The following is a 12,281-nucleotide window of genomic DNA, read 5'->3' as shown; positions in this document are numbered from 1 at the left end:
AAGATTTTTTATTGCATTGCATTTTCTGGGGGCTTGGCGGACCTATAAAATATAGTTACCATGAAAAAATGGTTAAAGAAACAACTGGGTATTATTATTGGGAATCTTCTGAAGAGAAGCACAGTTTTCCGAACGCAAAATATTGATTTTCAAGAATTCTATACCATTTCTACGAAGAGTATAATACACGGAAAACTTTGAGCGCTTTGAGCCCTCCCTAAATATTTTTTTTATTTCAAAATCAAAAATAGAGGTATTTTTTTTGGTACAACAATCCAATCCTAGTGGGTGGCGGCATTAAAATTACGACTAAATTTTTTTTTGGACCACCCTAATGTACACATTCATGCTCTAAAAATTAATAAATATACTTTATTGATTTTTCTTAGTAATTTTCACGCATTTATCTTGTACATTCATTTTATTTATACGAAAATAATATTTTGTTTTTAATAACTTAACGAAATTTAGTATAATTACTGACTACTACGCATTCATGCAACAATTTTGATTTCGTTTTGTTTATACAATAAAACATACATTTATATATTCATACACTTGTACTTACGATAATTTAAAATTAATTAAAAACATTCTTAAGTTGGAAATTATGACAACAGCATCCATTTATGACAACAAAATAATTGGTTAATTGTACACTTGCGTTAAGAGTTGGCAATATTTACACTCCAATAAAAACAAACAATAAATTGCCGAATATTTATATTCTAAATTCCATTATACGCAATTTTTGCAGTTACATGAAATATGGCGTTGTTTTTTTTAATGTGTTTTCTAAAAAAGTTTCCACGACAACTTTCAACTTCAAAAAGTTTAGTTAAAACTAGTTTTTAACACACTCGTTTTCTGTTACACTGACTAATGTGTGCTTCGAATGACGGCTACGTCTCACAAGTATTTAAGTTTTGGTTTCTTGTTTTAAAAACATCAAACTAAAATAAAGTTTAAATTTCTAATTGTAAAGCTTATTTAATGAAATGTCTGCGTGCGATGTTGAAGATAAGCGATACCATAGTTAGCAGTAGTAAGGAACTAGCACTCGTCTGTTGAGGAGCTGTAGAAATGTGTCGCCCTGTAATGAAAGAGAAGATTGATGGATGCAAATTTAGTATTTATAAAATGAAATTATATATAATTATTAGAAAAATTTGATATTTTTTTGTGTACAGTAGTGCAATACGAAAGCTTCCGGGGGCCAATGCTCAATAAGTTAAAATCCATATACATACATACATATGTACATAAATGTACGTGAATTGCGTACTTTCCGCACCACAAATATCTGTGTTTATTTGAATGCATAGCCAAACACTGCCAATTCATTAAAAGTACAATTTAAATAATTAAATGGTGACAAAACAAGGATTAATGTAGTTATCATTTTTTTATGAAAGGAAATTGACTCATTGGTAAGTACAAACGTACATATATAGCAATGATTACTGTTGTTGTTTTCTTGATTTTTTTTGGAAAGCAATACATGTAAGGGCGGACGTTATTAAGCTGTATATATTTACATATTTGTATAGCAATGAGTCAATAGTCGTAATAAAGGAAGAGAGAAAGAAATCCATATTATAAATTTATATAAAAAATAATAAAATTAAGAATATAAAATGATAATGTAAACTCAAAAGAAAAAAGCAATAAAATAATACCGAAGTAAATATGTATTTGCAGGTCTTGAGACTTCTGCTACATCTATGCAGATGACTAACCTGCGCGTTTGAAGATGAGACTTGAATTTTAATTTATATCAGGACATTGTGGTTTAGGAAGACAATGCAATGCAATGGGTCACAAGCTTGAGTTTTTAGCAAAAAATGCATTCAAAAAAATTTAATCTGGTTCATACATATTATACATATGATTCTACACACTTTTGTACACCAAATACTGAAATAGCTGTCTAATATATTCATTTAGATGAATTCTGGGGATTCTTTAATATTAACAAGTAATTTTTAAGCAAAAATCAAAATGAATTCTCATATAAAAATTTAGGAGTACCGTTAATGTTTTCATGATCCAATGATCGGACCTAAACCAGATTAGTATGGGACCACCTCTGAGACACTATCTTTCCGAAGAACATTCGAAATCGGTTGACGTGGTCCAAAGTTTTGCAGTAACATACATAAAAAAAATAATCCAGACGAATTGATAACCTCCTCCTTTTTTTGAAGTCGGTTAAAAATAGTTTCCTACTATCACGCCGTCGACTCAGGACAACGTTCTTTATAATTCAAATTAACAAAGGATTAAATTGACTGACATTTGACAAAAAACAAAAAAAACCAGGATGTTAAGTCGGATGAGGAGCCGTCTCGTGGCACATCCTGAGTGCTTAAATAAATGAACCATATGCATAAGGTTTTCAAATATTGAAATTAATAATTGCGAATACAATAGATAGCGATTGGAAAAACAATAGATAGCATAATGGAACGGTTCTCGCATTTTAGGAGTTATTAATTTTTTCCAAAACATCGCACTCCTGATCCACTGTGCTATGCAAGGAGTAATTGTGCATTAATAAACTTGCATCATTGCGATTGTATTTACTGGGAAATCGATTGTCACTTGCACTTTTTAAAACTATAACACATACATATGTATCTTTATCGAAGAATTATGTATGTATGTATGTATGTACATATATAAAGTTGTTTGTGTCATTTCACAAATGGTTTCTTGAAATATTCTAATAGCACATTATCTAAAAAAAATTAATGAACCATTTTGCTATGTGCAATAGCTTCATAAATGCATATAATATAAAATGTTAATGGCTCATCTTTCTCCAACAACGCATTTCGCTGCCATGCTGCCAATAAATATACCCACATTCTACAAACTCCTTTGCACAAAATTAATAAAGTTGGAGGGCTAAGAGTGGACTGTTGTTATAGCGGCTCCCACGCACCTCATTGCGGTGAAAGTGTTTGTGCCACATTTACTGCATTGGGATAATAAATAACGACTTACAAATACCCCCGATATCCGTGCAATACTAGAAGCAGCACACCTAAATGTAAACAAATTTATGAGGAATCAAAAAGAGAATTAAAATCTGAGTAGAACGGAAAGAACAAAAAAAAAATGAAATGAATAAATTTGTGCAAAGCCAGACGGCATGCCTGAATGAGCTGACGAGGCGCTAAGTATGGGAGCAGAGATGTACGCACAGATGTAGGTATGGATCTGTTTATGTATGTATGTCTTTATGTATGTATGTATGTATGTTGTCTAGTTGGGAGGCTTACATTAGGGCGCCTGCCCAAGAAAGCTGCGGTTTTCCAATCGAATCGAAATCATATTTTGCATACTTTCTACCCCTTTTCTATTATTTCGTAGAACTTCTANTCTTATAACGCGTTTTTGAAGTCGGATTCACACCAGTAAAGAATTCTTCATAGACTGAAACCAATGGCCGTTGGGCGGGGAAAGGTACGAGCTACAAGGTGTATGCTTGATGCAAGCTGAGTTCGCCCAATAGAATACGAAGTATGGAGAATGCTGGCTCTCTGGCGTTAAACTCGTTCGATTGGTGCAAAGCACGTAGGGTAGATAGCTTCAAACCCGGGCTGTTGAAGCGAGGCTACTACTGTCATACCTAGTATTAAGAATAAGAAGGGCAAAATGGTGGTACAGTTGGAGACAACAAAGTGATGCTCACAAGGAGGTGCAGTGGCACCTCTCATGTATAGCCTAGTAATGGACAAACTTCTACAAATCCTCTCTGACAATAACATACACTGCGAGCCGTGGGAACAACTTAAACGGCAAGCCAAGGCGCTACCATAACAGATTTAGTATCATGTAAGGGCTAGGATCCCAGCTCCCATTAGTCCCTGATATGAACAAGGCAGCTACATACATATTTTCAAGAAAAAACTAAAAATAGAGCTCTGCAACAAACTAACATTGAGTGGCTCCATTTTGGAGGAACTGTGCAGATCTAAAATTCCATTGGCGATAGTTTCTATGGTCCCAGGATGAGATTATCCTTTCGTATGGGGGAAATGAGATCGTTCTTATCCTTAACGACAGTCAGGCGGTACTCAAGGCTCTTTTATCCTTTTAGGGTAATTCCTCTGTTGTCCTTGAGTATATTAAGAAATTTAACGCCCTTGCTGCTCGCAGTGATATCCGAATACTTTGGGTGTAAAGCCACAGGCGAATTCGATGTAATTTTTTCATAAAAAAATAGCGCTCATATGTCCAACTCCAGCTACGCTGACCACAATATTTTTGCGAGGAACACTTTACCTCAAATGGCATCGACGTCGACAATTCTAATAGGGCCGAATGAAATGAGGTAGCGGTCGGCTTAGACCGGAAGGCAGCGGCGTTAGCTCCCACAGGAGGTAGCGGTCGGCTTAGACCGGAAGGCAGCGGCGTTAGCTCCCACAGACCGTTAGCCATTCTTTGCAGTAGGTTGATAGGATGATAGGAACAAGAGAGTAACACTGACGAAGTACCGCAGGATTTTGCAATGCCATGAGCTTATTGGGGAATGTGGGCGACATAAAGGGCTACAGATAGCCTCCCTAGATAAACGAACGTCTATCACTGGCATCTATACGGGGCACTGCAGGCTGAGAGGCAATTTGCATAAGTTAGGGATACATTTAAATGATCACTGTCGCTGTTGCAACTCAGCTTAAGAGACACCATTGTATCAGTTCATTGAATGAGAAGCAGATTCAAGAAGACAGGATAAGAGTCTAGACTCAATGTGTTCAAAGTATGACCACATGCACTTCCTATCCTTACAAGCTCTTCTAAACTTTCTGGGAAATATAGGACTATACGAAGTGTTGCGAGGAGTAGATGGCACTATAGGTCCGTTAGATTGCACTGCATAAAAATCTCTATAAATTTTTCAAAACTGGTGTTTTTGGATTTGTAGTAATTTGTCGGTCATCCTTCATCTTTTAAGTATTTCATGGACTTCTTTAACGATTGGCTGAGAAGAGGCAGGGTATACAATTTACCATAAGCATGTACTGCATTTTTCTCCTTTTGGTTGTAAAAAGGTCAAATAAGAATGACCTTCTGGGAACTTCATTTCCAAAGCAAAATAACGTTCGATTTAGTGAACTTTGTCCAAATCATTTTACCAAACGTAAGCGACCTTAAAGTTGTCTATTAGCAGCTTGTTACCGAACATTTTGACATCGGAAAATTGTGTTACTAAAAAATAACACCATTTCTTGTAACCGCAATTCTCAAGTGCCTTGGTAACAATTTAATCTATTCAGCAATTCAGCTCTNCCAAATCATTTTACCAAACGTAAGCGACCTTAAAGTTGTCTATTAGCAGCTTGTTACCGAACATTTTGACATCGGAAAATTGTGTTACTAAAAAATAACACCATTTCTTGTAACCGCAATTCTCAAGTGCCTTGGTAACAATTTAATCTATTCAGCAATTCAGCTCTGAAGTTTTGTATAAATTCAGGTGTTGTATGCTTCACGGGGAAATATTTTTTGTTACCTGCTTATGAGATGGTAAACAAAATTTACCAGTGCGCAGAATGCGAAAAGGGTTTAAAGATTACNTGAAGTTTTGTATAAATTCAGGTGTTGTATGCTTCACGGGGAAATATTTTGTTACCTTCTTATGAGATGGTAACAAAATTTACCAGTGCGCAGAATGCGAAAAGGGTTTAAAAATTATCAGGAACTTTGTTTACCGGTAACAAAATTCCTATTACCAACGCAGAATAGGCCTGTAGGTAGATACTTTTTCCTCAACCTAATATTTTATATGTTCAATTATAGAATAATTTCTGACTTTAATAGCCCCACAACTCTTAAAATAAATTTACTTTTTTTAATATTTTAGCGCTGCATCAAAACGTCGACCCACCCTAATGATTAATATGTACCGCTACACAACCAATATGCAAATCTGTAGGCACCTTTCTATGTATGTAGGTTTTGGATTAACACATGTTTTTATGTTTATCTCCAACTCAAGGAATTCCTGTTAATTGTTTAAAAACATTTTGCTTCTTCATTACTCCTCATTTTTCATTGAATTTTTGTTTGTTTATTTTCTCGCTAAAGGGCGTACATTACTTTTAATCATTATTTCTTTTTATTTAGCTAACCTGATTATTGTTATTGATTTCTGCACGTACATATATGCAACTACATACATACATATGTATATTTTCTCCAGCGAAACTGTGCGTGAGTCTTTTGTAAATCATCTTTATGCTATTTGTTTATACATTTTGTCGTAATTCAAATGNTACTTTTAATCATTATTTCTTTTTATTTAGCTAACCTGATTATTGTTATTGATTTCTGCACGTACATACATATATGCAACTACATACATACATATGTATATTTTCTCCAGCGAAACTGTGCGTGAGTCTTTTGTAAATCATCTTTATGCTAATTGTTTATACATTTTGTCGTAATTCAAATACTTTGCACTCACTCAATTTATATAACACTAAAATTTTGTTTAGTACTTTTATTTTATGAACACCTGCGCATAAATTTTCTACAATTTTCATATTAACTCAATTTAACGAGCGTTTATTAATGGGAATTTGTTTGTGAAGGTAGCAATGATTAAGACATCTTTCGAGAAAGATGTGATGGAACAGGTTATTTTGAGGTTTGACTTTTCTCAAATGAATTAAGTAATTCCCTCAAATTATCTTTGCAGAAGAATTGTTTAAATTTGATTTTTATAACGCACGAAAAATCCTCTTTCCCTTATTATTCCACTATAACCGTCCTAACTGCCAAAAACTTATAAATGACGCCGACATCATCTGCCTCTAACCAATAAAAGCCAAGGTACTTTCAACTTTCCTAATAAGTTCTCAACGTGTTAGACAACAGTGAGAACAGGATTCATCCTCAAAGCAAAGTTGGAATGCTGCTTCTACCAGCTCAGCCTCAGACCACTTTCTGCGGAAATAATTTTGCAATAAACATATGTACGTTTCTTCTGATTTTTGGAGATATTTTTTCGCACGCCGCGCAAAACGAGAAACGATTTTTCTGTGTATGGTCCTTCCTACTTGGTCCTTCCATTCCCTTGCTTCTTGCGAAAGATCTTTTCATTGGAGTGCCGTTATATTTTTTTATGCTTAACTATGTCTATGTCGTTAAAAAGCTCATACAGTTCGTCATTCCATCATCTTCGGTACCCGTCGCCCACGCGAATAGGGCCGTAGATCCTGCGTAGAGTAGTTCTCTCGAAAGCACCAAAAGCCTTCTCAGAGACTTGTAGGGCGTGATCTTTGTTTGTTGGCGAGAGAGGACTCTGCTGGTTGTCCATTTCCAGGTATTCTTCGCTTGATCTAAAGACTGATATTGTTGATGGTATTTATGCTAGATCCTAGATAGATAAAGTCCTTCCCTACTTTAAAGTTATAACTGCCAACGGAAATGACTGTTCCGGTGAGTGAGAAAAAAATCTTGACCCTTGATAGAAAAAGGATTTTTAAAACTTTCAAATTGCAGTTAGTACAAATTTAAATTTTTTTCATGTACATATGTATACATATACAAACATATCTCAATTTCGAAAAAATTGTCAGTTATTCGTTTTCAATGAATAACTGTGTTATTTGGCGGATAACATGTGGTTAGCTCATACATACATATTTATTATTAAGTCTCAATTTAATATTCAGTTCAAGTTTAGCTAAAATCGGTACCAATAAACTTACATTGCTTAGCTAAAGCTGGCGCACAACAGCACTCCTTCACCTGTTCATAGAAATAACAGGAGCCTACAGCAGCCTTATAGTTCTTCTCACCCACATAGCAAATGTGTGGTACAAATGGGAGACCCTCTGAAAGTAATGAAAAAATGAATTTTAAATAATAATTATAAAATACATTTGCACTCACTAACTACATATATATATACATATACATATACATATTAATCCTTGAATATTTTATATTCTAGTTGAAAAACAAAAGGCTCAAATAACAATAAATATTTTCAATAACATGCCATAATGCACAGTAAAAATTAATTCTGGCACTATTTCTTCCACTCAACACCTAGCCGTGAGTATTGACCTCAAGAATGTTGCACGATTTTACGTACTACAATGTACATACTTGTTGCAGTTCGAGTTTTATTATTTGTTTTCCTTTAAATTTGTGTATTTTCCAAACGGCTGTAAAAATATTTTCGTGTGATGCGAAATGAGTTCATAAACTACAAAAGCTGATAAATAATAAAGTTTCGTGTAGAAATTGTTTATATACATATGTACAGCTGTATACATACATACATACATACATGTACGTTGTAAGTACGCGTATGGTAAATGCACTGCATATGTGAAAGTCACTAATATTTGTAATATACATACATATAGACATACTTACAAGTATGAATACATATGTATTACCAGCCGCATACGCCCCCGTGTCTAAGATTTGTTCTTCTAATTTTTGGTTTTACGTTGAGCGTTGAGCTCATAAAACTTGCCAAAAATGTTTCTACTGGAGAATATTAATTTTTTTATTTCCATGTTTCCAGCAAATCAAAATGAGTTGCAATTCAGCTTCCATGTTTTTTTCGTACTTTTTTTGTGTTGCATCAAAATCAGCATTTGGAAACGATAAAGGAAGCTACCTAATGAAGCTATTGCGTTGTTGAATTTTTATTGACTTTAGCGCGTTTGCTGGCTTTTTTACGATTTTCAAACTATACATAAATATGCTTGAAAGCATAACCTAAAAATTAATTTTAACTGCGACTGCATACAAATTTCACCGAGTGGGAGTGGTCGTCAATGCAAGACTAATACCATTGGGAGCAGGCCGTTGTACCCCATAAAAAGTAGTATATATAATGGACCAAAAAAAATACCGTTGGCAATAGCTGCTCAGCAGAAATCTAAGACAACTGATGACTTCTTCACTATTTAGGTTTTCATGCCAGCTTCCTAATTAAGGCCAGGTCCAAATACTTGACCCTGCCAGAAGGCTGCAGGCGAAAGCTTTCAAGGGAGGGTTGCGTCGCCAAATTTAAGTAACCTTGGATCATATAACACAGGGCCTACAGAAATCTACCCTTAATCATAAGTGCCACGTCGTCTTCATAGGCGATCACTTGACATCCCCTCACTCCAGCTCCTCTAGCAAGTCGTTTGCGGCAACGATCTATAGTTGAAGTTGCAATCAAGCGCTGGCCCATGCTGTAAAAGAAAATTTAAATCGTTATTCAAAATTATCCGTTTGTTGACCAGCAAAAATATTTCTTCCGAATGGCACCCAACCATACATTTGCTAGAAGTCTTCGGCAAAATAAGGAAAACAGCTCAAGGTGACGAATCATTCTTCACTGAGTTTTCAAACATCGGCTCAAAAGTCGGCCTATTTGACCGGCGAAAACATTGAATCAATTAATGCGTTCCAGAACGTCTATGATTTGCACGTTTTGCAGGATTTATTTAGTCCAAAGTCGTTCCCGTACGCTACGTTCACATAAGGTTTATTAAAGGCGAAAACAGCTGTTCCTGTAAAACCTGCAAATCCTGCAAATGGTGAAGCACGGGAACAGGGGTCATCCAGTACAGTACAGTTCTAGCATCAAAAATAACGATTTTCGACGCCAGAAGAAGGTAGGTATAACGTCGTCCGAAAATTTCACAAAGCAGCAAAGGAACTTATTTTCTTCCAAACATCTGAATGATTACTAAATAGGAGCTTCTACTATAATTAGTCACCGTTTAACTTGTGAAGTAAGCAAGCATTGAGACAGGTAACCAAAATGAATTTTTTTTCTATGCCAACTCATGCGAGGTATTGCGCTTCGAGCGACAATTTTCTTCTTAGCTGTACAGCCTCTGCGAAACTGAGGTCTAAACATCTTGCATCACATTTTCTATACACGCATGACGACCTTTTTTGGGCCTGGCACCGCCTGGCTATGTTTACAAATATTCCGACTTTAGCGCCTCTTAGTGCATGGGTAGTATTATGTCGTTCTTCCAGCAAACTTACTTATTTGCAAATTGTTTATGAGCATTGAGTCTTAGTTCCGATGAAGTTTGAAAGGATTTCCCAAAATGGTCTGAAACGCTGACGAAGATCTAAAAAGCGTTGATTTACTACAACAAAGCTTTGTTATAAAATCTTTTGAGAGTTGATTTAGTTGCACTATCTTTCTTTCTTTCAATTTCTATTAGCTCCTCAGTTTATTTTGATTTCGTGGTAATGCATAGCTCAATTCTCCCATTAGTGGAAAATAAAAAGAATAGAGAATCTCCATAACTAGAAATAATCAACCTTTGTAAAAATAATATTTTCTATATTTTTATCCTAGAAGTAGTTGGCATAACGGCCACAATAACAACCGAAATGCCATAAAACATTCGGATATTCAGTTACAGTGCCCATCAAAATATTAACCGGATGTTGTGCACTTCAATCAATAAGTTTTCCCATCCACATAAATCGTCTTAGTTTCTCTTTCCATGTATATTAAAAATTCTAACTTGTGTTTCCGCTCTTAGACGATTGTTGTTCTTGCTTTAGTTAAAAAGATTTCACCTCATGCGCACCCTTGAATATGATCCACAAAGTAAAACACAGAAAACTACATAAAGTTAACAAATTAGTAAATAATTAGTAATTAATTTGTTGATTTATGTTTGTATTATTCGTTTTTTTTTATTGCTCCCTTTGTGCGTTACAGGAAGCTCATTCCAGCGCTTTTTTTCTCCCTAGTAAAACTTAAGATTTTCACTCAGCACGATCGTTCTACATCATTGCACAAATTTACATAAAAGTGAAGTGTGCGCTAATAAAAAATTTAATTACTTCTGTTTGCTTGCAAAGGGAGGTCCAAAAGTTGACGAAAAGCCACAAAATAGGGTAATATTAGGTAGGTGATATGAAAGGCATTTAATGCTCTAATCGAATTGTAGGAAATAAAATTGTAACAAGTTTTTTTAATCATACATATTTACAGGCCGATTCTGTACACTTTCAGCCCGATTCTGTGCACTTGATAAATTGAAAATCTTTATAATTTGTCATTTTTTTATTATTTATCAAGAATTGGTATTCTAGCACAGAAACCAAAAGCTTTTTTCTTGATAAATTATCAAGATTGAAAATGCTATTGACAAATTGAAATTTCATGTGAAATGCAGACATTTTGTATATTAATAAATTTGTTTCTAACAATTAAATACTCCATGTGCCGGCATTTGAACCTGCGACACACGGAGTTATATTCGACATCTCTACCTACTCGGCTACAGCAGTCAAAAAATTTTTTGCTTTTAAATTCATATTCTTCATATGTGACAATGAAATCAGTTCCACTCATGTGAAAATCAGTTCCACTAATGTGGAAATCGTAGAGCTTTTTATTTTATAAATATTGACACAGAATGCGAAGGAAGCTTTTACTTGATAAAAATCTTGATAAAATTTCTTTACAAAAAATTTATCAAGAAAACACAGAATTGGGCGGTTAATGGAAGAAAAGAAAAAACTTTGTTTAAGTTTATAAACAATTTTTGCTTCATAAATTGAAAATTGATCCAATACGTGCATTTTTTGAACTCCCCTCGCCCTCCTCAAATGTCTCGAAATGTAAGTGTATATATGTTTTCTACGCAAAAAAAAACAGATTTTTCAGTTCATATGCTTTGTTTTTAAATTTAATAGCACGTAAATTGTTAAACAAATCGGCGCCCTGCGAGATTTAAAATGTTTTACATTTTTCACGTTCTTTCTTCCAGATTTCTATAGCTACGTACAAACATCAATTTTCTGAGCTAAATAGAAAAATAAAGAGTTAAATTTAGCTTCAAAAGCACCAAAATGGCAAAACTGAATGATAGGCACGAATTAATTTTAAATGCACCAAATTATTTAATGTAAATTTTGCAACATTCTCAAAAGTTTGGTTCTAAAATTTCAGTTCTTACTTTTACTTTTTATGTGGAAATTAATTTTGTTTTGCAGTTTCGAAATGCAAACTTAAACAAATTTAATTGCAATTTTTATACTGCCATAACCATTTACTCATGTAGCTATCGTTTATAGAAGAACTCTACCTTATAAATGTGCATTCAATCGGAAAAAATCGCTTTCATTCAATCTTACAGTGGCAAACGTTACAACCACGCTATTGCGAGACGTTTCTGCCGCGGTTTTTTTTTTCAGTTCCACTCACTGCATCTTAAAGTGTGCCTGAGAACCATCTTGTGGTTTACCGCTTCCCTTCAAATTCATCCTAT

At 34.5% G+C, this 12,281-nt stretch overlaps 1 protein-coding gene across 12 annotated transcripts in view; it reads right to left on the bottom strand.

The window, feature by feature from the left end:
• Nucleotides 1-402: 402 nt before the first annotated feature.
• The window catches only part of LOC108364852 (uncharacterized), a 31,419-nt gene continuing 19,540 nt past the window's right edge, over nt 403-12,281 (bottom strand). For all 12 annotated transcript variants that reach the window (XM_017618706.1, XM_017618705.1, XM_017618712.1 and 9 more), the window contains 2 exons: nt 7,731-7,856; nt 403-1,093 (listed from right to left, as the gene is read on the bottom strand). In XM_017618706.1, coding sequence (XP_017474195.1) covers nt 987-1,093; nt 7,731-7,856 — 233 coding nt within the window. In that variant the 3' untranslated portion in view covers nt 403-986. The remainder of the gene's footprint in view (nt 1,094-7,730; nt 7,857-12,281) is intronic.

Source organism: Rhagoletis zephyria, unplaced genomic scaffold (genome assembly GCF_001687245.7).
Source record: "Rhagoletis zephyria isolate East Lansing unplaced genomic scaffold, Rhagoletis_zephyria_1.1 Rzeph_scaffold_01691, whole genome shotgun sequence".
Lineage (NCBI taxonomy): Eukaryota > Metazoa > Arthropoda > Insecta > Diptera > Tephritidae > Rhagoletis > Rhagoletis zephyria.
Note: the sequence above shows the minus strand (reverse complement) of the source record. Positions and strands in the feature narration are given on the sequence as shown.